This window comes from Staurois parvus, unplaced genomic scaffold, assembly GCF_062004578.1.
Source record: "Staurois parvus isolate SC_StPar_1 unplaced genomic scaffold, SC_StPar_1.0 ptg000011l, whole genome shotgun sequence".
In the NCBI taxonomy this organism is placed as follows: domain Eukaryota; kingdom Metazoa; phylum Chordata; class Amphibia; order Anura; family Ranidae; genus Staurois; species Staurois parvus.
The window spans coordinates 3938323-3964581 of record NW_028317807.1 but is presented as its reverse complement, the minus strand read 5'-3'; the positions used below and the strand labels follow the sequence as shown (position 1 = coordinate 3964581).

General features: G+C 39.4%; 1 protein-coding gene across 1 annotated transcript in view; it reads right to left on the bottom strand.

Moving 5' to 3' along the window:
- Positions 1 to 26259, bottom strand: part of LOC149473719 (aldehyde oxidase 1-like) — a 148591-nt gene that overhangs the window by 67126 nt on the left and 55206 nt on the right. The window contains exons 11-19 of the mRNA XM_089670217.1: positions 25100 to 25251; positions 24761 to 24854; positions 20235 to 20338; positions 16593 to 16777; positions 10172 to 10334; positions 8735 to 8821; positions 5957 to 6126; positions 3719 to 3836; positions 1867 to 1986 (exon numbers count right to left, since the gene is read on the bottom strand). Coding sequence (XP_089526343.1) covers positions 1867 to 1986; positions 3719 to 3836; positions 5957 to 6126; positions 8735 to 8821; positions 10172 to 10334; positions 16593 to 16777; positions 20235 to 20338; positions 24761 to 24854; positions 25100 to 25251 — 1193 coding nt within the window. The remainder of the gene's footprint in view (positions 1 to 1866; positions 1987 to 3718; positions 3837 to 5956; positions 6127 to 8734; positions 8822 to 10171; positions 10335 to 16592; positions 16778 to 20234; positions 20339 to 24760; positions 24855 to 25099; positions 25252 to 26259) is intronic.

The window sequence follows — 26259 nt, the reverse complement described above, 5'->3', positions numbered from 1 at the left end:
CAATATCTTACGTTGTTAAAGTATATAGTACAATTGTTATAAAGAGACCTATGAGTGTACTTTACATCACTGAAATTTTACCAATAGGTCTTTTATGCTCAAGTCTAGAGTATAGGCAAACATAATGGTAAAAAAACAACTTTATGTTATTTGAACTGAGTGCCCAATAAAAAGCAGCTTGTACCAAAATAAGAATTCAGCACTGGCAGCATTTATTATGTATATTTTTTTTTATTTTGAAATTGCTAGTTGACCTCCTCATGGGCTTGAATACATTTGCCTTACTGTCCTGGAACCAATATTCAGATCAGGACTTTACTGTGTTAGTTGTATGCTTGTTCCTGGTCAGCGATTTAAAGCACTGAAACCAGAAATAACCACACAAGTAGCCATTTCAGAAGGCAGACATTTCCTCTGTTGTTTCCTTTATGCCTATTCTTGTGTGTATGCTCATATGGGACTATGCCTAAAGATCGCATACATAAAATACCAACCAACAGTATAATGTGTGGCCTGTTTCAAAAAGGCTGCAATTGTAGAGATGTCCACAAGATGTCCCCATAATCTAAAACTGGATTGGTGAATGGACTGAAAACAAGAACCCTTTCAACAGTGAGGGCATAGGCAGCATATAGTTAACCATTAGCTTCATGCTGGATAAAAACCTCTGGTAGTAGCGTTTTAGTAACGTACAGAAGCGTTTAGGAGCATTAGTGTTTTTACAATACATGAAGGGGAACAAAAAAGCTAGAAAAAAAGCTGCTGGGAGCGGTCTAGTAGCGTTTAGGGTTTTTTTCTGCTGGAGAAAAACCTAAAAAACAAAATTTTTCTCTCTCTGCTACTAGATGCTGAAGCTAAAAAAAAAAAAAAAAAAAAACCCCAAAATAAACAAAAACATTAATAGCCTAAAGTAGTGTGCAGGGACAAATGGGATAACACTATTTATCTTTATGGACTGGCGCCAGGCGAGCTATTTATTTAAACTGCTGTTGCACTAGGAATCCTTGCCTTCTGTCTACCATGTTCCCTTATCTGCTATTTGTTGTATCCTGATGCCGACCTGACTTCATTTGTACTATGCCTGCACCGACCCAGCTTGATTCTGACTACGCCCTGCCTGCTCCCCTCCGCTATCTACCTATCGTTACTGACTTCTGGCCTGAACTTCGACTATCCACTTGCCTGCTCCCTGTACCTGATCCGTCTGATAGATCCCGACCCGGCTTGTCTTACTCTGCTTCTTCCCCAGCCTGTGGCTTGCTATCCGCAATTCCGACAAGAACCTGCCAGCCGCTGCTCCTGCTGACCTGCATCCTCCGCTCACCTGCATCTGTAACCTACCTGCATCCTGGTCGTCCAGACTACCCGCCTGTCGACGGACATCACAGACTTGCCCGACACTTGTGCCACTCCTGACTCATGTTCTCTGTCTACTCTATCAGAAGCACCAAGCAGGAGCTGCAAGAGGACGCCCTCATCTCCATGTCAGGCTCCCCTACCAGGTAAGTGACAGTGCAGATTTTTTTTTGCTTGCACATGGTTGGATTTTCAGCATGTAAGTAGGTACAGTCCTCGTTCTCCACTGTAGGTGGTGCTCGGCCAAAATAGGTGGTGCTCGGCCAAAGCAGTACTGCAGCTGGAGAAGAAGTCAAGAGAAACTTTGTTTCTCTATGGTTTCCTTGATCCCCAAGGCAGCATTTCAGTTAGCTACGCTTCATACAGGTGACCCTGGTGACCATCTTGGGTCAGCAGAGCTTTAAGCACCTGATCCCAGGATTTGGTGCACATTCTTGTCTTTTTTTGCAAAATACAACATAACATTTGGAAACATGAACAGGGTAAACAGTCTCATGTTAAACCAAATACCTCAACAGAGAGAATTGGGTTCAGATCCTGATAGGTTATGTTCACTTTAGTCACAGCTCTTCTTGCATGCTCTGGAGTGTCAGCTACAACTGCACAGATTATTTGCCCTACACAAATTACCTGCAAGCAAATCAAAACACAAAACAATGAAAACAACAAAAAAAAAAACCCCACAAAAAACAGAAAAGGAAAAAAAAACAAAAAACAAACACAAAATACTAACCAGCTGATATTGAAATCCCATATCTCCAGATCATAGAAAATGCAGATTGTTAAACACAGAAGTGTTTGGTTTAGAAACCAAACTTTATGGTCATATGTGTTTTATTAAAATTGTAAAGATTTAAGAAAATAAAAATAATGGATTTGTAGCCATTGGTGTTTCAAACTCCACACAGCACAATACTCATTACAAATAAATTATACAAAAAAAAATAAAAATAAAAAAGTTGGCTGATAGAGCTGAAGGTTCTATGACATACTTGTAAGATATGAGGGTGTAACATGCTCCTATACAACCGCCTCCCGCCTCCAATGCTGCTCACCCTGACAGGGGATCTTCTCCCTGCACCTGCTGTCACAATTTGAAAACAGCTTGGATATGCGGGGCTCCTCCCATACAGCTGCATCATTTGTTCAGTTTCATGTGAATGAACAAACTACAAGTACCATCAGCCACCACAGGCTTGTAGTTCTCAATGAACTACAAGGGCACTGGTGAGCATTCTCATGATTCATTCATTGATTTTTTTTTCCTGCAGTTCAGTAACTGTCTGCCCATACAGGAGGCTTCCAGATTCCGATATGCCCCCTGCCCACAGACCCCCACTTAGGGTTGTGGGGAAAAGTTCTTCTTCCTCATCAACATGGGCAAAAGGTACTTTGGAGGAGGGGGCCCTTGCCCCAAATCATCCATCATGTTGAGGGCATGCAGCCTGGCATGGTTCAGGAGGGGGGGGGGGCATTCACCCCCCTTTCCTGGCCTGCATGCTTGGATGAGGGGCTGGCATGGATTTTTTGGGGGACCCAATGCTTTTTTTAAATGTTGGTGGAGGGGTCCCATTAAAATCCATACCAGACTTGAAGGGTCTAATAAAACTTTATGGACAAAATAAATCTATAGAGTTGAAATATGTGAAATTTTTACTCATATTTTAAAAATAAATGAAGCAGAAACAAAATAAACAGTCTTAAAAATTGTATGGAGACCAACCTTTGCTGACCTCTCTAAAAATGGAAAAAAAAAAAAACAGTACTTCTTTGGTTGTCATGCTGATCCAGTGGTTTCTGTACTTTCAGCAACTTCTTTGAATGAAATCTGCAGATTATTTCAGAGTTCACCTGTACTTTTTCCCTCAATTTCTCAAAATACGGAAGCTAGAGAGAGCCAGGCAGCTAGCAGTTTCCTTTAGGTTATTTAATACTGTACTGACTAGTCATTGATCAAACCCAAATTGGAGTTAAACTTGGAAATTTATAGTAATTACTGTATAGGTATGATTACAAAAAAAAAAAAACATTGATTTTGAATGCTGGTTATGTTTGTATTCCATTTTGTATGCATTTTTATTTTACATTTAATAAAATGCCTTCCCAAATACAAAAACAACAAATAAAAACTAGAAACCTAACAATGTACACATACCAAAAAAGGAAAACCCCTTCTTTCCTTTCCTCCTAATCACTTTTTTCCCCACTGAAATAATCTGTATCCATTTTCATAAACTACACATTTTTAATTGTTTATTCTAGTTAATGATTCAGACTTGCTTAAGTGTAAAATCAATGATCAAGTGGTTTGATTATATGTTAAGATGGAAAACAAAATATAATATATATATTCAAGTGGTACCTCCTCCTCTGAAAATAAAGGTCCTTGTCCAGAAATCTCGTTTACTCCAGGGACATCCTTTGCTCTTATTATATCAACCACTCCGGGAATTTTGAGGGAAGCAGAAATATCCAATGATCTGTAAAAAGTACACAATTTTTTTTTTTTTTTGCCTGGGGATTAAAGTGTCATTAAACACATTTTCTTTTAAAGTTTTGGATAGAGTGGAGAGAGGGATTAGAACACCTGTCAGTTTTATTGCTGTCTGTGCCCCAATTAGGGAACTTCACTCTCTCTGCTTACCATGATCATCAAAAGTAAAAGAAAAGCTCAAATTATGGGTTGACATCAGAACAGTAATAGAGGGAAAGTCTTCCACTGGGGAAACTAGTTCTTATGACACCCTGGGATTCCCTCACTTTGGAGGGATTTCTCTCACTTCCCTTTTTGATTATGGGACAGGAAGTGAAATTAAATTTCTACAGTGGGACACAAATGGCATAAATCCGACAGGGGTTCTAACCCTCCCTTTTTCCAGTCCTCATTCAGGTTTGATTTGCTGCAATGTCCTTCTCCATGCCCAAACACCACCAGTAATAGTACCATTTACTATTCACAGTGGGGCCTTTGTAAGATTAAAACTGCATATTTAAAAAGGAAACTATACTAGTCCTGGGTCAGTTTTAGTCATTTAATTTATTGCCAAGTTTTTATGCATGACAAAGGATTACCAAAGCAGTACGAACTAAATAAAAAGGCAACAGAAAATGAAGCTTGCTTTGTAGCATTCTGACAACTGCATATGGAGTCTTCAGATAACGTAGGAGTCATTGGAATTCTGTTAACAAGGGACTCCTTCAACATGCTTTTAAGCTACAATTTGTGAAAAGAAAACTATAGCTCCGTCTAGTAAATGAAATTAAAAATGCACAATGGGGAAAAAAAAAAAAGTTAGTTATATTCCAAGTTCATCTGACTAAAAAAAATGGTCTTACTTTTAATTCAGACCATCAGAAATAATGGTGTTTAAAGTTTGTCAGCCTCCATATTGCATATTTTTCACAAAGCTAGGAAAAGGAAAACTTAAAAAGTTAACTGCTTGCATCCAGTCAAGGCAAAGTTTGTCTCCAACACTTATTAATTTCCCCAACCAAGTTTTTGCGACAGAATTTCCTTCAAAGAACACCACAAAAATTTTTTTTCACAGATAAAAACTACCAAAAATTTTATAATTGCAAACACCAAGGTTGTATACATTTCTGCCTAGATGTTCTATAATTTTTTATTTTTTTTTATGGCTAGATGGAAAGAAAAAACAAGACAAAAAAAAAAAAAAAAAAAAAAGTGTATGAAAATGATTTTTTTTTTTAAATTACAGGTACCCCCAGGTGAGTTATGCTATAATGTGCTAACATGCACTGCATATTAGCACATTATGGAAGACTTGCCTGTCAAACGAACCCCTCAAGTGCTGTAACTGCTCCCGCTGGCGCATCCATCTTTACCCTTCCGGGTTCCATTGCTTTGGGCCCATTGAGGTCACACTTGCACATGTACAAGGGTGGCACATCTGCATGGCAGAGATAGAGTGCTGAGCATGGGCAGCTAAGTGTACATTACAGTTGACAGTCAGGGAGAAGAGTTTATGGCAGAAGAGACAGATAAACGTCTTTTCTGTTATAAAAACCCTGTCTGTCAGGAACTTTAATAACTTTTCAGGTTGCTTGTTAAAGTTAAGTAAAATCTTACATTTTTAAACATGTAGAAGGTCAACAGGTTTAACCACTTCAAAACACTGCCAAATTTTGTGCTAAAAAATTATTTAGAACATACATATTTTTTTAAACAGCGACCCTGTTTACACACATACATTGTGTCTAACACACACACACACATACATACATACATACATACATACAAGAGCTAGCAGAATAACTTGGAAAGGTCTCTTTAAAGCAGGGGCAGACTGACCATTTGGGCACTGCTGGGGTCAGTAGGGGGCCCCATGAGATGCCCCTGGTACCTTTTTCATAGGCTTTTTTGAGTTTGGGCAAGGACACGGGGCCCCATGATCCCCTATTGCCCGGGGGCCCCATGAGTTGTCAGTCCGCCCCTGCTTTAAAGTGGTAAAATCCAGTCTATATATTAAATATCTTGATTTTAATTTAACATATGTGCTGTATCCTTTAAACTGATAACTCATGGCATCTGAATGACTTTTCTCACCTTTGACTACTTTTAAACAAAAATATTACTTACACAATCTTGGCATGAGCCCTTTTGCTGGTGACAAAAGCGATGAAGAGTTCTTGGTCCACAGTTGGCATGTCATCCACATATACTGCCTCCCCCGTGGCCTGCTTTATGCCAGACTGGTGAACTATTGGACGGCCAACTGGGTCCTGAGATGGCTGATTGGGGTCTACTTCCTGAGTCAAATATTAAGGTTAAAGAATCATGTAAACCAATATAACACCACAGTCACAATAAAATTACATTTTTTTAATTTTGTTCTTCTTTATAGGGATTAAGATCTCCAGAAATGAACAGGAAAATGCAGAGCAGAAGGGGTTAGGGATGGGTGGTATATAGGTAGGGGGAGGAGAAAGGGATGATATTATAAATGTTTTGATAATATGCTAAGGTTTTAATGAGTATGTTTGTATAACTTGTTTATCTGAAAAATTAATAAAAAAATTTAATTAAAATTACATCTTTGAACACCTTCCAAGTCATGAAAATGCAGCAGTGTTCATGAAGTCAGTTATTTTAACATGACTGCATGAAATTAATTCAAATATTAGCCATACTAACACCACTATTGATGGCCAAAATGGGGTATATTTAGGACATTATGGGGTCCATTTATATTTGTTTTACAAATACCTCAGTATTCACACAGGCAGCGTAATAAACCCTGTCCAATATGTGCGTTTCCTATTACAGGCATGTAGGCAGAGATAACTCACTTTTAAATTTGAGCTCTTCTTTAGAGGTGGCATTGTTAAGTCATGGCTGCCCTTTTAAAGGTGGGAAGAGGCAGAGCAGAGGTAGTCAGCTTGGTTAACTCTCTGTTAACTATGTGACTGTCCTAAGTTGCCATTTATGACCATTACTTCGAAAGATATTGCCATGGATTTGGACTGTTCTCCTAATTTTAACAAGTAAAAGACGTAATCTGCAATTAAAAGCCTCTTTGTGATGTTCTACGTAAAGCATTGTATGTTCGTATAAGTCTACAGCCAACTCCGGGGGGTGAAAAGTATGTGATTTTACTGGTTCAAGCCTGGCTGGCCTGGGAGTGGATGGTGATGGTAGAAAATAGGTTCCCTCCTGGTGGGGAGAGAACCCCCTCTTTATCACTCAACAGGTGGCCCAGGCCCCTGTGTCTTTTAGGCAATGGACAGTTGGTTGGAATTCTAGAGCTTTTATCTGGACCATGGAAAACACAGACTTACTATTGTAAGTGTACTGCGACCACATTAATGTGATGAAGTTTAGGACCAGCATTTGTGCATGTAAATGAGGTGTGGGTTTGGGGGAAAAAAAAAAAGTAAATAGCCCAGGAGACATGGTCTGTGGGTGGGGCCCAGCTGCATGTGTCAGTACATGAGGAGCTGGGCACCCCCCTTACAGACAGATACATCTAATTGCCAGTCTTCCTCGCTCTGATTGATTTACCCAGGTTGTCATTGTTTGGAGTACAGTAGATCTAGTGATAGATGCCAAGTCTTTATGATAGGGTATTGTGGTTATACTTTTGCTATTTGTCAAATCACACACATGGGACTATCACCACATGTGTTGGGTGTGCCTTCTGGGTAAGCTCTACATAGACTGCTTAAACCTGGTGACCCAGATTCTAAAAACCCTTGCTTTCTGGAGAGCTGCCACACCAAGGCAGTTTGAGGTCCAAAGATCTTTACAAAAATAAAATAAACTTGTGTCCAACATCTTGCATCTACCACCCTGCTTTCTCTCCCTATCAGCATCAACACATAAAACCAATTGGCTTCTTGTACCACTTCTGCCTCTCACACTCCAGCCCTGCTATATGACTGTAAGAGGTTGATACCAGGTTAAAAAAAATCAGGTACCTACACTGCTTACATTTAAAAAATACATTTAATGATAGATCAACAAATACAGAGCTGCATTAATTTGTGCACTCTATATCTTGATAGAGGTCAACTTTAGGAATAACAGGGAAATTAAATGCCAGATTTAAGTTGCCCATTTGAGGCCTGTATCATTTAAGTAGGATCAGGCTTGAATGGCTGCCTTTTTATTTGGACATAGGTTTCATTCTTTCATCCATATAATGAACCAAATACTTCAGTGATGGTTGGCCATTTTTTCTGACTTGGGTAAAATTTACACAAACACTATTAGCGCTGATACATATTTTTTGTGAGAGGTGATAAGACCACTTTGCAGGCAACTCAGCAGTTGCGTCTGAGGGATTTTCTATTCTGCAGGATTTCTCATCTTAGTGTGACTTGCATGAGGGGCTCAGTAGAAGACAGTAAATGTCAGAAAGTGTAAAGTACAGCATTTGCCACAGGAAGGTTGAAAAATAGCCCTGTCTGCAGAGTTGGGGTACAGTATATTCAGGTGAACCACACAACACTGTATGTATGCTCAGCTGGAGGGGGCAGAATAATTCAAGATTTGGTCCACTCAGCAATTTGGAGTCGGGTGGTCAATGACTTGTCAAAGTGAGTGAGTGAATGAATGAGTCTGGCACAAGTGAATAATTTTGTGAATACATGAAGTGTCCAGGCTACCTACACACGGTATTCCTCTGCTAGACAGCCCACAGCCTTGTCTGCATTGAGGTTTTCTTTTGCCTGCATACCTGAGTTTTCGTACTACTGTGGTAGAACCTGATGTCAGGTTATGTCACTGCTGACAAGTAGCAAATATTTGCTTAGATATGTTGTAGACCAATTCTTGCATTTATCAAGTGTATTTGATGTACACAGAATTAATTTTATGTGTTAAAAAGAATGGATCAAGTATGGCCATTTTTCTTACCTGGAAAATCTGTAATGTTTTTGGTGCTTTAGTCTCCCAATCACGGGTAGCACTTGCATGCTCTGGAACACTGCAGGAATTGGAAACCTAAAATATGGCAAGGAGTATAGATATTAGGGCAGAAAGGCATGTGTGCACAAAATTGACCAGTATGAAAATGTTAAAAATGTTGCTTCCATAGTTCCCCTGAATTGCCCATTTTAGCTCTTACATCTGTTAAACTTGTTACACCACAATTGCGAAACTGTTGCACCACAGTAGCGAAACGGTTGCAAACTGTCCCACCCCAGCATCTACCCATGTGTCAATCAAGCCACATCAAGTGGGCAAGTGAGGTGTCAGATGAATAGAGCTCTGGTAAAAATCAGCCGAGAAGCACCCAAGGGTTTGCTGCTTCTGCAGTGCTTTGGGAATCAACTGAAAAGGTGTAAAACACCAGCACCTGAATTAGTTCAGGTGCTGGTGTTTTACACCTTTTCAGCCAACTGGACCAGCTTGCTGCGTAAAGTTAGTTTTAAATAAAAAAAATTATAAAACCACATGCAATGGTGACTGTATGGTTTAAACGCTTGATCCCATTTTTGTGGCAAAATACAATACAGTATATACAGTAATGTTTCCACTGATACGAGGTACTTTTTTTTTTATTTATTATCCTGTGTCACCTATAAAAATTCTATTGTCTACTGGGAGACTTTTTTTTTTTTTTTTTTTAAATAATGGTTTTGAATAACCTCCAGAGACTTCTTACCAAAATGTCTTACCCTTTAAACTGTAAACCATGCAAATTTACTCCACCTCATTCTTTTAATACAACATAGGTAGTCTGAGCTTACGTGCACTTAAAGCTGACATGCTGCAATGTGAGACTATGCTGGACAATTCTAATCAAGTAATATGTCCTCCGACACACCATAAAGAGAAATGTGGGGGAATGTGACAAAAAAGTAATTTTGTAATATGCCAAAAGCACATCTAATGACAGTAGGCTTTTGAAACATTTGAAATGCAATTCCAGCCAAACAGCTAAGTGCAGAGATATTTTAGAAACCAGGTAACTTGCTAAAATACATTTAACTATGCACACACTCTTGTTATCCACCTGTACCTTCTATGAAATAACGTGTAATAGAGGAACATAACTTTTTTGACCGCCTATTACCTGCACATTGTACAACTAGTGAGGATGACAATGGTCAAATTCACCCAGAGCATTCACCCTTTGGTAAGATTCACCCTAGTACTAGTTATCCTGCCCAATACAAGCTTGATTCTTTCAAATTGTGTGTAAACAAACACCAGCTGTCATATCGGTTTCATAATTAAACTGAATGGTATAGGTCTTCCTGACATTGTTCTTAAAATAAATTTTATTAGTTTAATTTTTTTTTTAGAATGCTCTGTTTTGGCATTGTGCTTTAATTGCCCATTACTTACAGAATTATTTAAGCTCTGCTGGACCTGCTTGTAGAATTTGTATAGAAAACTGATCGTTAGAGACCTCCGGTATTCCACTTTTCCATCAGGTGCAGAAGATGGTAAAGACACCTCATTCAGCATCTGTCTGGAGGCTTCACTCATCATGTCGTCATCCCAGTGTCTTCAAAGAGAAAATGTAATAAAGTTATCACACCCATAATGGGGCAGTGTAAAGCAAATGTACATACAGAGATGTCCAACTCCAGCAAATATTCGCTTTGAATAGTTCATGGCAGCTTTGGAACTGCTCAGGAATTATTGCCATCGGTGTTCCCCTCATTATCTTATTAGGGACAGGGTTAACTGTGACAATTGTGTGCATTAGAGACATGGACGCTGTACATGATAGCCATCTTGTTAGGGCTCAGCCATTTTGTCTCTCCTCTCCTCCCTCTTTAATGGAATTTATAGCTGTAAGTTGACTGGGCGTCAAAAGGGTCAAAAGGGCCTCTTATCTTAAATAAAAACACAGATAGATGAAGCTCCAGGGCTGTAAACCACTAATTAGTCTGGTGCAGGAGGTCTGCTTTGAAAACCACATTCCTCTGCCCGATCGTAAAACAATAACTTAATCAGCCCTGACTGGTTAGGCCATTAGGGCTCTAGAATGCATAGCGTGCCATAAAATGCCCATTCCACATGTAGACATTTTTCATACAATTCATAAAGTTCATCAGGAACTAGGCACATTAATATTAGGTATATATTTGGATAGATCATATTAATGTGAGTCAAACAAGGCCTTACATGCCTATATTAGCACCTAGCACCTAGAAGAGAGAAGAAAGCAGTCTCTTCCCTCCTGGGTGACAAGGGTACACTGTGTTTGGTATCCCTGGGTTTGAAATATAATTCTGAATATTAATCTGTCAGTTGCTAGGATACCACCTGCACCTATTGGAGGTTATTAACCTAAGTATGAAATTGTAAGGCGACTTGTTTGGACAATTGGACTTTGCTAAAACAAAGGACATTGCAAGTATTCTGCCTTCTGAACGCCTTTTATTTCTCTGCTTTATATCTTTGTAACATCTTTTTATGTAAATATTTTAAATTGCACCATTTTGACCTTTTTAGTGATAAATCCTATTTTGAAAAGTGTTAAAACTGTCTCTAAAGCTTTTAATGCAAACAAAAGAATCCTTGTCTCGAGTGCTACTGTATGTAATCTTCTGCATACATCTGTCTGTGGTGACTGTATTACAGGCGCTTATATGAATATAGTGTTGCTGCTAAGATTTGAGAGTTTCCTCCTTCTCTGTAAAAAGGTGGTGGTGGCAGTACGAAGGCTTAATTGCGTAATTCAGCTGACCCAGTAACAATCACTCTCAGGCTGCTGGCACATAGGATTGTAGACCCCCCCCCCCTTCCTGTCCAGGCCATTTTTTTCGTTATGATATTGCGTTATTTTAATTGAGGATTGCGTGGTCATGCAATGCTTCACCCAAATTAAATTTACGTCTTTCCCCCATTCATTGAGTTTTCTTTCAATGGTATTTGATCGCCTGGGCGTTTATTTAAAAAAAAAAAAAAAAACAATTGAGAAAAAAAAAATATTTTTGACTTTGCTATTAAACATGTCCAGCAATTAAAAAAAAAAATCTAATTTTGTCATAAATTTAAGCCAAAATGTATTCTGCTACATGTCTTTGCTAAAAGAATCCCAATACGTTTAAATTATTTGGTTTACATGAAAGTTATAGCATTTACAAATGGCGGTATAGATACTGGAAAATTTATTTTTTTAACTAGTAATGGTAGTGATCAGCGACTTCTAGCAGGACTGGGGGGAACCGACGGTGTCATTGACATTCCCAGTGACACCAATACAGTGATCAGTACTGGGAAAAAAAAAAAAAAAAAAAAAAGCACTGACACTGTACTAATGAAACTGGGCAAGAAGGGGTAAACATGAGGGGCGATCAAAGGGTTAACTGTGTGTTTTCTAGGGGGCTCTGTCAATGTGCTTCACTGTAAGCACAGTGCTTTGGATAGCAGAGATCCTTGGTAATCACCGGATGCTGGCGAGTAATCAATGGCCAGGACATGGTGATTAACAGCTGTGGCGGTGAATGGCGGCTCGGGTAGGGCGCGCAACCCCTACCCAGAAATGCAAAATCACATACAGTGGATATAAAAAAAAGTCTACACACCCCTGTTAAAATGGCAGGTTTCTGTGATGTAAAAAAAAAAATGAGACAAAGATAAATCATTTCAGAACTTTTTCCACCTTTAATGTGACCTATAAACTGTACAACTCAATTGGAAAACAAACTGAAACCTTTTAGGTGGAGGGAAGTAAAAATATAAAACTAAAAATATGGTTGCATAAGTGTACACACCCTTAAATTAATCCTTTGTTGAAGCACCTTTTGATGTGATTCCAGCACTCAGTCTTTTTGTGTATGAGTCCATCAGCATGGCACATCTTGACTTGGCAATATTTTCCCACTCTTCCTTGCAAAAGCACTCCAAATCTGTCAGATTGTGAGAGCATCTGCTGTGCACAGCCCTCTTTAGATCACCCCAAAGATTTTCAATCAAATTCAGGTCTCTGGGCTCTGGCTCGGCCATTCCAAAACGTTAATCTTCTTCTGGTGAAGCCATTCCTTTGTTGATGTATGCTTTGGGTTGTTGTCATGCTAAAAGATAAAGTTCCTCTTCATGTTCAGCTTTGTAGCAGAAGCCTGAAGGTTTTGTGCCAATATTGACTGGTATTTGGAACTGTTCATAATTCCCTCTACCTTGACTAAGGTCCCAGTTCCAGCTGAAGAAAAACAGCTCCAAAGCATAATTCTGCCACCACCATGCTTCACTGTGGGTATGGTGTTCTTTTGGTAATATGCAGTGTTGTTTTTGCACCAAACATATCTTTGGGAATTATGGCCAAAAAGTTCAACCTTGGTTTCAGACCATAACACATTTTCCCCACATGCTTTTGGGAGACTTCAGATGTGTTTTTGCAAAATGTAGCCGGGCTTGGATGTTGTTGTTTGTAAGAAAAAGGCTTCTGTCTTGCCACTCTACCCCATATCCCAGACATGAAGAATACAGGAGATTGTGGTCACATGTACCACACAGCCAGTACTTGCCAGATATTCCTGCTGCTCCTTCAATGTTGCTGTAGGCCTCTTGGCAGCCTCCAAGACCAGTTTTATTTTCATCTTTTCATCAACTTTGTAGGAACGTCCAGTTCTTGGTAATGTCACTGTTGCACCATATTTCTCCACTTGATGACTGTCTTCACTGTGTTCCATGGTATATCGAATGCCTTGGAAATTCGCTTGTACCCTTCTCCTGACTGATACCTTTTAACAATGAGATCCCTCTGATGCTTTGGAAGTGCTCTGTGGACCATGGCTTTTGCTGTAGGATGCGACTAAGAAAATGTCAGGAAAGAACTACTGGAACAGCTGAACTTTATTTGGGGTTAATGAGAGCCACTTTAAATGATAGCAGGTGTGTACTGACTCCTATTTAACATGATTTTGAATGTGATTGCTTAATTCTGAACACAGCTACATCCCCAGTTATAAGAGGGTGTGCACACTTATGCAACCACATTATTTTAGTCTTGTAGGTTTACTCCCCCCCCCCCCCCTCAAAAGATTTCAGTTTGTTGTTCAACCGAGTTGTACAGTTTATAGGTCACATTAAAAAAGGTGGAAAAAAAGTTCTGAAATGATTCATCTTTGTCTCATTTTTTTACATCACAGAAAGCTGACATTTTAACAGGGGTGTGTAGATTTTTTTTATAGCCTCCACACACACACATTATATATATATATATATATATATATATATTTTTAATATAATTTTGCGCACCCCTGCCTCCCTGTAGCAGTATTTCTGATATAGGGCGGTCGGGAAGCGGTTACATTAATGTAAAATATCACACACGGGATTTGATTCAGGGTAAAGGCTACTATGAGTTTGAACTGAATACTGCATGCTCTATGTTCACAGACCTGGTGAACTCATGCAGACTGAATTTTTTTAGCCATGTACTCCATGACCTTTGAACTTAGATCATCTGGCTTAGAAAGACAAATAAAAAGGTTTTATGTGTAAGCCCCCTTACTATAAAGCTGCTTGATGAAAAGAGCGCGCCTGGACTCATCTCGTCCTGAAGATGCTCAGAAACGCGTCGCATTTTGATGACGTCAGATGCCACATGTGCTGATCCCGGACATCTTGGAGACTCCGCCAGGCTTCACCATCTATGCTGCATATGCACAGCACCATCTGCTGGCAGACACCTTGGAGATTCCACCAGGCTTACCAGCCATGTTGCACATGCACAACACTACCTTCTGGCGGACTCAATCGATCTCCTCTCTGGATCAGTCACACAACTACATCTGGCTACAGACGTCTCACCCTCTTACCCATGAGCCGTTTTTTTTAAATTCGAAGATGTGAGTTACTACTTATCTTTCTATTAAATACCTTCACAGTACACACTTAGAGGTGCTGTGTTCTTTGTTTTAGAGAGAGCTGATAGTGTGTTTAGGGAGGAGAGTTATTTGCTATACAGTGCTATATTATACTCTACTGTGGATTGCATGTATTCATATTTTCTGTACTCCCCATATTCACAGTTCAGAGACCAAACAGCCCTCTTTACCTGTATGTGTTGGCTAGCTCCAACTGAAATTACTGTTTAGATACTGGCTCTCTCCTTGCATTTTTGTTGTTTATTAGGGTTTATCTTTTTGCTCTTTTTTACTGGGACTTACTTGCATACACACTGAACAAAGTTTTAACAACTTAGAATACATACATACGAGAATAAGATGAAGAGTCGACAACTCGTTCAGCAGCTTACACATTTCAGTAAAAACCTTATTCATAGGCATGACTAGGTTTTTTACAGAAACGTGCAAGCTGTTGTAACTTTACTGTACCCTTTATAAATAAAGTACTTTTATCATGAGAATGAGTTTCCGGCTCTTCATCTGATACTCCTATGCTGTTTAAAGTGCCAGGAAGACACTGGAAGCTTTGGACCACAGTTTGTCTACCTCCAGGGGAAATCAATCTAGGTGCACATTCTCTTTTGTATACATTCATGCATAAATACATAAACACATGCACGCACACTATTTAGTGGGAGTTTAAATGAGGTTTTTTCCCCATTGGGGCAGGGAGGCATATTTCCTTTGCTATGGCTTTTTAGAACATCAGGTAGGGTTGAAGGGAGGAGTAGAGGTTCTTTTTGGAGGAGGAGGTTCTGAAGGACAAAATAGTGGTCAGGATGTACCATCTAGCGGCAGAGATCATCTGCTTTTTCTATCTTAGAGTGGCATGTTCCAAAGGTAGTTGAGTCTTCCCAGGTACAAAGCAACCAGTTATCTTCAATGGCTATGAATATGCCCTCTTTTGCTGATCCCACCATAGCCCCGCCACCTGGCAATGAGCTGTCATCAGAATTACGTCACCATGTGATCAGTGACTTGCTGCAAGAGGAGAACATTGGTCATGTGCAAGTGTACTTAGTTTCAGATCTTGAGGATGAGGAATATAGTACCAGGACCATGCAAGAGATAGTGATATTCCAGCATTATTTGCAAAGAGGGCTCCATAGATGATGAGATGGCAGGTGGATTGTGGGTGCCACAAATTGCAAAGGAGGAAAGCTATGAATAGAATCAGCAAGGGAGGGTTTTGCCCTGGAGCAGGAGAAGCCACCTTTTAATTCCATTAGGTTGCAGTTTGTATGGACTTCAGCACTGACTTCTTCCCATGCATCAAGTGAATAGTGATGACAGAGACCAGCTGGGAGATGGACCCCTGCTGCATGATAGCTGCCAGGAGGTTGAGCTAAGCTCATTTGTTTGGTGAAACTTCTTTCTACTTTCTAGGAATCTTCCGTGTAACACTTGGCCCCCTTTGTCTGTTTTTCATCCACTGACAAATGGAAAAAAAAAAAAAATGGACATCAATGTATCTCTATGGAAAAACGGGTGATCATCCGTTTACATCCATATTCATCAACATCAGTTTTTGAAAGCCTTAGTTTTGTTCCTTAAACAAAAAAAAGACACCATAACGGATGAAAAAACTGATGTAAAACGGACAAGTGGTCCGACTTTACGTTGGCAGTGGATGTAAAAAAAAATTGATGGTAAACTTCATCTGTTTCTTTTCTTTGAAAAAAAATGTGACTGGACTGATGAAACGAACGGTCCATATTTGTTAACTGAGCCTTATGCTGAGTATGTACTGTATATGATCATCATCAGAACTTCAGTACTTACTCTTGGAAAACACTATAATTATATACAATACCTACCTCAAATATATTTTAGTGACCAACAAATTATGTACAACTGATGTTAGCCAAAATTTGAAAAAAACCTTTACACTTTTTACTTGCCTCCCAATTAGAGCTTGTCTGGTGTTCGCTGCAAACACAGTTGTAGAACTGATGCCGCCAAAAAATATGTTAATGTCCTTTATGACATCCGTATTCTCTTTAAACTCCACTTTCATCCCAGCATTGACAATAGCAAAAGCATTTTCTTCTCTCTGGGCTTGCCTGAATGCAGACACAAACTGTGTCTAAGAGAAAAAAAAGAAAAAGGAAAAAGAATGAAATACAAGACTGTTCCTAAAGTGTATCTAAATCAAAAAACAAATATATTGCAGCTCTTGAGTCCTTAGAGGAGCCGAGTGCATTAATTTTCCCTTTAGGCTTTTCCCTATATTTTCACCTGGTATTCCTGTGAATGGCACACTTCTCACTCCACTCTCCACATCCTTACTTACGAAACATGTCCTTTCCATCTCCATTATATGGTGGTGTTGGTGGTTTGGTAGAAGTTTACAGAAGGAACAGAAGATTGTTTGTACTTCTAGTTCAGCTAACAGGAAGGGCCGATGGTACTGCATTTCAGACATAGATTATATTTTGCTCTTGGGTTTAGATCAGGGTTGCCAGCCATAAGTAAATTTGTGGACAGTTTGCAAAAAAATCAGTGATTTTAACAACTGTCTGTAAAATATCAGGGACTGATCATTTGTCATTCTGTGTTGACATTTGTAAGTGTAAACCAGTCAAATTACTTGTCATGGGTCTTGTCAGTGTTTCCATGTTGTGTTTATACGGTTTAAATATTTATTGACTTTGTTTTAAATGTCATAAAAAAATTTGATGGAGCACATTTTTTTTTTTACTGTTTTGTCAGTAAAAAATGCTGCAGGTTGGCAATAAACACATCAAGTCAAGCTGCAATTAACAGAACAGCCCAACGGGAAAGTGCCACTCTGGGAAACACTCAACCTGAATGCTGCATAGCCAACTGGAAAACTGCCTCCCGGGACCAGGAAACCCTAGAGAAACCAGGTATCTCCTGAGCTCCATGAGCACAACCCACAGTGGAGAAAGTAGACTGCACCTGCCTACACTACTATAAAACATGTTGTAAAAAATTATATATATAAATAAATTTTTTAGCACTTTTTCAAGAAAAAGGAGAAAAGACTTTAGATGTAATTTTCCCTGGATGCTATTCAGAAACTGCATTGTTCAACTTTTTAGCCAAACAACAAAGTGAAAGAAGAGAAAGTGCACTACCGCCCTAGTGTATTGTTTATTAACCGCTTGTCAACCGCCCACAATGTACTGCGGACGGGTGGCAGATACAGGCAAAGCGACATATGGGTACATCACTCTGACTGTACTAACACTGGGCACAGCTCTCCCCACCCACAACTGATGTGTCCATGGGACACCGAGGAATGCAGATCCCGATGAACGGGACCCAGTGATCACTATGCTATCCCATGATCAGCAAAGCTGTTATGAATCAATCAATCTGCTTCTCTTCCTGATGAGCTGTGAGTGGATCACAGCTCTCGCATGATACATGAGGCTAATCACAGCACTCTGTACCATGTGACCATCTAGCCAATCACAGATCACTATTATATTGAACTGTCATGATTGTACCTCATGACAATTCAAAGCAAGTTTTGCATTGCAGAGCACTGATGTTCATTGCTCATGCAATGCAAACTGTAAAAAAAAAAAAAATCCCTGATCACCCCCCCAAAGTAGTACAACGTTACTATGGTAACATTACACTACTTTGATAAAAGTATTTTTTTAAAAAAAGTAAAATTAATTAAATAAAAAATACTGCATTGAGAATGGGTTTTTGCGGCTCTGGGCAAAGAGACGTAACCTTTATGTCGCTTTCTATTTCAGATTGTGAACGTGCCTGTGCCCCTCCACTGTCCTCCCTAGGTCCAGGGAGAGAAGAGAAAGCACTGTGTAAAAGCACTGCATTTTACACGCACGTTAGACAGCACATTTAATATTTTCAAAACTCTGACAAAAATGATAGCAGCAAAATACTCACCATGCCTCTTATCAAATTCCTTGGATTGTCTATTTTCCAAAAAGGGGTCATTTGAAGGAGTGTTTGTACTATCCCGGCATTTTAGCCCAAATCCCAAAACTGTGATGGGCAGTGAGGAAGTTGCACACCTTCAGGCTTTCAAAGTGTAATGAGGAAATAAAGCCCTTTAGAAGCCTGAAGGTGCTTATTGGATTTTGGGGTCCTGTTCTTGGCTAGACTGTTGGGGTGTTATTCCACATATAGCCATGGCACAGGTGAGCAATATATCCTTTAAGTCACAACTTTGTGTAAAAAAATAAAAATGTAATTAAAAAATTTGTGGCAAAAAAATAAAATATCTTCTATGGACTCAACATGCCTCTCAACATATTCCTTGGGGTATCTACTTCCCAAGAAAAAGGGTAATTTGGGAGTCTATGTACTGCACTGGCATTTTAGCACCTTTTAGAAATGAGATAGGCAGTCAGAAAGTAAAAGCTGTGTAAAGTCCAGTACATTACACCATAATTTGTAGACGCTATAACTTTCACACAAAACAAATATACACGTATTGGGATTTTTTATTTTAACAAAAATGTAGCAGAATACATTTTGGCCTAAATTTATTACTGAGTGTATTGGATATTTTTTGTAACCGAAAGTAGAAAATATGTTTTTTTCTTTCAAAATATTCAGTATTTTTGCATTCATAATCACAAAAAATAAAATTCCCAGTTGTGATCACATATCACAAGAAAGCTCTATTTGTGTGAAAAACATTTTTGTTTGGGTACACTGTTGCATGACCGCGCAATTACCAGTTGAAATAGCGCTGTGCCAAATAGCAACTAATGGCTTGGTCAGGAAGGGTGGTAAATCTTTGGAAGGGCAAGTGGTTAAAAAGACTAAAATCATTTCACTCACAATTGGCTCCTGGATCGCTGCTGTAAGATCTGAGATCTTGGTATGTGACAGGCTCGCTAGCTGATTACCAACTCCGTCATGGCACCATTCATAGACTATGGCGTGCTTGCTCCCCTCAGTCATGGTATCCTTCCATGGTGAGCTATGCCAGCAGGTCTGTGTGCATGCATACTAGATCGGACACGCCATAGTCTATGGACAGCGTCATGTCGGAGTTGGTAATCCGAGCTTTCAGCCAGTCAGCCTGTCACATACCGAGAGCCCGGATCTTACAGCAGCGATCTTTCCCTTTGTTTAGATGTATGGTCACTACCCAGTGAAGTATCAAGAGAACTGCAGCATCATATGGACTGAAGATTCACTATACTGTGTGAACTACAATTATCAGCATGTCCTCTTGCTCGTTTCATCCAGAGAAATTTGCCGGTCACAAATTTAATATGGATTATGGAGTTATGAAGTCTGATGTTTTGGGCAAGTACTCTGGTTGCCATTTCCTTTTTTCATACACAATAGCAGTTTTGGGTGGATCACTAAAAATTTTAAAGTAAATTAGAAGAATTTAAGTTTATTTTTGCTGTTGCTTGTTTATTATCCATGGAATTGATATTAATGACAGGATAATTAAAAAGGCATCTCTCTTCAAAACATTCATATTTGGATTAACACGTATTAAGAAGTCATGAAGTCAGAACAAAAAAACATGCAGATATAGTTTAAATACAAGTTAGAGAATACATTTTAAGACTTACTTTTTCTGAGTAAGGTATAAAGACACTCTGCAAAACTTCCCCTGGGTTTAGGGCAGAGGCACCTGAGAAAAATGAGCCATCCAGTGGGATTGTCCGTGTTGTAACTACATGAAGTTAAAGGAATATTTTACGATTAGATATTTTAGTCATGGAATCGGGTTACCAAGCAGCAACAAGATTCCATGGTCAAGAAACCAAAAAAACCACACCACCACGTTTGTTTAGACGTACAACAGAAGACATTGTTGGCTACAGTCAGGAAAACAATCCAGAAAATTAAAGGCTAAATTCACCTTTTGAGGTGGTCTTTACCCATTACATGCTAGACTGTTGCCTGAGATTCTTGCCCATACAACCATTTGTGAAGATGCCGAATGGTTTTTTTTCATTTTAATTCTTTGATTTTACTATGATTGCAACATGTGCACCATGTGAATCTCAACCTTTTCCATGATACATGTGATCTAATAAATCTAATATTGCATTGAATTCTTTGTAGTGAATATTACTCTGCTTGAAATCAGATTAACCACTCTTCAGGTAGTTCTACACTAGTCAACTGCCACTTTTTTTGTCTACTATTATTAAAAGATTTATATTCCACGCTTATATTTAAGTAAGTCAGAGATGTAATTAAGATACGTACATCGTATTATTTTGTATGGTATTCTGTTTCCGTTGCACTACATAGCTGATGGTAGATGTAAAAGGAGATTGTACAATCAGATTAGAATGCATATGGTCACCTTAAGGGGAGAAGTAGGACAGTGGGTGGAAATAAAACAAGAGGTGGTATAGTAATGAGGGAGGTGTAGTCCAGACAGGTAAGCACACCCTACTCTGTGATGCACTGCAGGTAGTAGTGAAACTCTGCCTAAAAACTAAAAACCGTGAACTTTAATTCCTCATTTATGTAGTGTCCGCATTATTGGGGTCCACAGTTCACATTCTATGATAAGCTCCTATAGTCAGGTGCCTGGCGGCTTGTAGAGTCACCGCGTGGAATGAATTGAATTTATTTCTCCATGGGGCCGAACTACTATTGCATCATGTGATCATCCGAATGAAACAAATGAAATTAATGCATTCGTTAAATTGCATTACAAATTTTTTCGGATTCATTTCCATTCATTACTATGTCCATTCGAAGATTCGTACATATCGGAATCTCTGAAAATCAAACTTTTCGGATGAAAATCAATTAGTTACGAAACTAAATGCACATGTCCAATTGCACATTGATCACAGTTTAGCTTTGGTTTAGTTCTTACTCTGTCTAGCCTACTGTGTACAAATATACCCACTGTAAATAACCTACTCATTTATATTCAAACAGTGATTTCTTGTAACCTGTATCAAAAGATTAAATATAATTATTATTAAACAGGTGTGTGTATTTTCCGGTAGCAACCCACAGCCAAGCTAAAAAGGTATTTGTACTTGTGTCTATACATGCTTGCAGTGTTTTTTTTTCCATTCAATGAAGCGTGTCAGATGGGCTGAGGTTGTTCTTATGGTCAATGCTCAGAACAGAGAACCCAAAATTACCACTTCTTTCACATACTGTTGAGAAAACAAACTTGTTCCCTTCTAGAATCCACAAGAAGACCCCAACTCCATGTGGAGAGGAAAGGAGTCTTCAAAAAGTAAATCAATCCCCATTCCCAGCCAAGTAACCAAAGCTTACATAATAAAAGATTCAGCATACCGCAACATTTTTAAATACAATTCCTATATAAAACCTGATAAAAGCACAATTTAGGTGTTTGCAGATGACAAAAAACTATGTTGCAGAATATATCTTGCAAGATGTCTTGAAACAAGCTGCACCATGTGAACTTATTTACAACAGTAAATGATTAATGTTGGAAAATCTAAATGGGCATTCAAACTAAAATGTAGTGCTCCGCAGTGTTGAGGCATGCTGCTTAAAGCAAAATTTCCACTTATGCAGTGAAAATTAAGAAAACTCCACTATTTGCTCCCACTCACACATGCAAAAAACATTTTTTTTACCTATTGGCAGTTTCTCAGGAGGGGAGGTCATGGCTGACGGCAAGGTTTTTGGAGCATTCTTTAACTGAGCCTGTGCCAAGTCTGTTCTCATTAATATACAATGCAAAAATGCCCAGACTCCACCTCTTTAACCATTTATGAGGACAAACAGTGGTCAAATTTAGTTACAATTGATAATGAAGATCTGCCTGCACAATACAGACAGTGTAAATTACGGCAAACAGCTGCCCAGCTCCCTCATAAACAAAGAATTATTAAGGGTTGTTCTTGCTGTATGGTCTAAAATAGCGCATCTAAAAAAGGTAAACTGCAATGTTCTTTTTTTGCATGTTATGCTATGTGAATTGGGAAATTTAACAAATCTAAAAGTGGGTGTAATCCAAATTTGGATGCAAAAGTGGAAATACACTAAGGCAGCCTATTCAAAATTAATAAGCTGTCAACATGTGAAATAGGTTCTGCTGCTTTTCCACTACAAGTGTTGTGGTTGACTGTAACACAGCTGCATTATGGAGAAGCAATAGGAAAAGGATCTGGATGTTCTAGTAGATCATAGAGTTAGCATCATACTGTAGAATACCATCTGCAAGTATCTTGTAGTAAAAAGGTAAAGAGATCAGAGGGGCACACATTATCATCACCCTTACATAAAGCATTAGTAAGAACACATCTTGAATATACTGTTCAGATTTAGGAACCAGTACACAAAAAAAAAAAAAAAGGAGTCCCGTGAAGGTTACTTAAATTAATCAGGGGCATTAATAACTTAACCACTTCATGCTGGCCCTTTAAGAGAGTTTCAGAAGCCTGGAGGCGGGACGGGCGGGGTTTATGGCATCACAGCGGTCTCGTCACGGCGGTCACATGATCGGGAAAGGTCCCGATCGAAAGAGGAGACCGGGACCTTTCCGTGAGTACCGGACATGTGTGCTGGGGGCGTGCAGGACGCGTGCTCTCAGCACATATGTATTTTGTATATTGAATGCAAATGTGCGGCCGCTCAGCGTCTAGGCCCAGACACCGGGAGGCCACACATTTGTGTGCAGTCGGCTTAAAGGGGTTAAAACATTTCTTCTCCCAGGTAAATACATTACCTCATAAGGGGGGGGGGGCATTAATGCCTGGTAAAAAGTATCCTTTATTCTGATTTCATGGCCCTCCAACACCAGGTCCCTATGATGGGTCATTGTTTTTAACCGCTTCCCGTCCATCCTATAGAAAAAGTACTGCTACAGGGCGTCATGGGTGTGCAAAACATATATAATGCGTATATACATGATTTAGCATTTTCGGGTAGGGGGCGCACACAAGGTGCACAAGCGCCCTACCTGCGTCACCATTTGCAGCCGTGGCTGTCAATCACCGGGTCCCGGCCGGTGATAACTTGCTGGTGCTTGGTGATTGCCGAGCATCTCTGACAGGGAAGGGGGAAGATCTATTTGTAAATAAAACAGTTCTCTCCCCTGTCAGCTCCTGCACACTGCTTTGCATGGCACTGCTATGAAAATCCATGCAAAGCAGTGTGCTTACAGTGAAACACATACACACACCTTTGATCGCCCCATATGTTAACCATTTCCTGCCCGGTGCTATTGGTACAGAGCCAGTGCTTTTTTATAGTACTGATCACTGTATTGGGGATGTCAGTGACACAAAGTCAGTTCCCCCCAGTTTCAGAATGCCCACCGCAGTCCCGCTATAAGTTGCTGATCCCCGCCCTTACTAGTAAAAAAAAAAAAAAAAAAATCCCAGTATATATACAGCCATTTGTAAACGCTATAACTTTCACATAACCAATTAATTTACACTTATTGGGATTTTTTTTTAGCAAAACATTTAGCATAATACATTTTGGCCTAAATTTATGATGAAATTTGATTTTAATTTTTTTACTGGACATGTTTAATAGCAAAAAGTCAAATATTGTTTGTTCTCAAAATGGTCGATTTTTTTTTATAGCACAAAAAATTAAAAGAACAAAAAAAAAAAAAAAAACGAGTATCCTTTATAGTCTGTGTACCGACCCCGGCTTCGTTCCTGACATTGCTAGTTTTCCGCCTGTCCTGACCTCGGCTTGCCAACTTGATCTCCTGTGTCTACTCCCGTTATACCCTGCTCCCGCTAGCGGTCTCTTCTACCTCAGCTGGGTGTACCTGGGGGCAGCGACCTGGTTCCAGCCTGCTCCAAGCCCATCCCCACCATCAGGGGCCCTGGTGAACAAGCAGGCTGGGGCTTAGACTCCGCACCCTGGGGAACCCCAAGTTGTGGATTAAAGAGCTCACTACCACAGGTGCTGACAGGTATAGCTTCAAAATCTAGGTGTTTCTTTATAGTAGGACTTGTCAGGAAGGTAAGAATACATTATCAAGTTACTGGAAAGTTCACTTCAAGCTGGCAACATTTTAAATATTAGCAAAAAAGTATACACTGCAATACATTTTTACTACAGAGAACAATTACAATTATGCCAACAGCATGCAACCTGTATTTCTGGACAACAGAATAATTACCTTTGGAAGCCAAGTTTAGTGCAGCTCCCCCTGCAGCAAGCACTGGGTTAAGATCACTTGCTGAACCTTTACTGATGACATGCCCTCCAAGAGACTGAATGTATTAAAAACATTAGTTTAGAATAAATTAAATTGAAGTAGTATGAAGTACATAAATAGCTATCCATCTGATTGAGAAGAACAGCTTTATAAAATGATAGTCAACAGTAGGAATATATGTAATACATTTCAAACATGTTGATTCTTTCCCTATGAAAGTGGGCAAATGAAGAAAAATCTACAGTAAATTCAGATATTGCAGAACACTTCAAAATTGAGTGCTTTTAGAATTATACGTACAGCCATGCTTCTAATTTGCTCTCCCGCCAGCGTGCTCAGCTGCTTAAGTAATGCATGAAAGATCTTGGTTTTACTCTGCGGCAGTTTAGAAACATTCTCATTTAAAATGTGTTTAACTTGTGCAAGACTGACCGCAGCCCCAATTGTAATCCCTAAAAAAAGAAAAAAACGGTGTTTTAAAAATGTTCATCTTTCTCAGAGGTTTCAAAGAATGTACTACCTGACTGAGAATATCTTCCCCCATACAAGTTAAAATGTGTCCATTATACAATATATCCCTTCTTAACAGGTCAGTTCCAGTGATGCTGGCATAACAAATGTAGAGTTATTGAATGGCTAAGTAACCTACTGCCTTCATAAAAGGACAAATACAAAATACAATGACGACATCTCCCCCATCTCTCCTTGTTCAAGGCTTTTCCTACCCTTATCACAGCTCTGTTCTCACCACCAGGTCTTTACTATCCTGGTGAGATAATGATGTTTCACTCTTCCTTCTGAATATTCCAGGATGTGAAACTTATAAAATCCAAAAAGGAGGAGATGGAGACCCTTCAAGATAGCTGTGACAAGGTGGTCAGGCCTTGGAGCCCAGAATTAAGACCTTGCAGATCGAATCTCCCCCCCAAAAACATTTTTATATATTAGGATATACAGTATATACACTGCTCAAAAAAATAAAAGGAACACTTTTAAAACACATCAGATCTCAATGGGGAAAAAATATCATGCTGGATAGCTATACTGATATGGACTGGGTAATGTGTTAGGAACGTAAGGATGCCCCATCGTTTGATGGAAATGAAAATGATCAACCTACAGTGGATTGAATTCAAAGACAACCCAAGAAAGCATGCAGCAGGCTTGTCCATTTTGCTGAAATGTAATTGCAGCAACTCAAAATGGTACTCAGTAGTTTGTATGGCCCCCACGTGCTTGTATGCATGCCTAACAACATCGGGCATACTCCTAATGAGATGACGGATGGTGTCCTGGGGCATTTCCTCCCAGATCTGGAGCAGGGCATCACTGAGCCCCTGGACAGTGAGGTGCAACCTGGTGGCATCAGATGGACCGAAACTTGATAACCCTGAAGTATTCTATTGGATTTCGGTCAGGCGAGTGTGGGGCCATTCAATGGTCTCAATTCCTTCATCCTC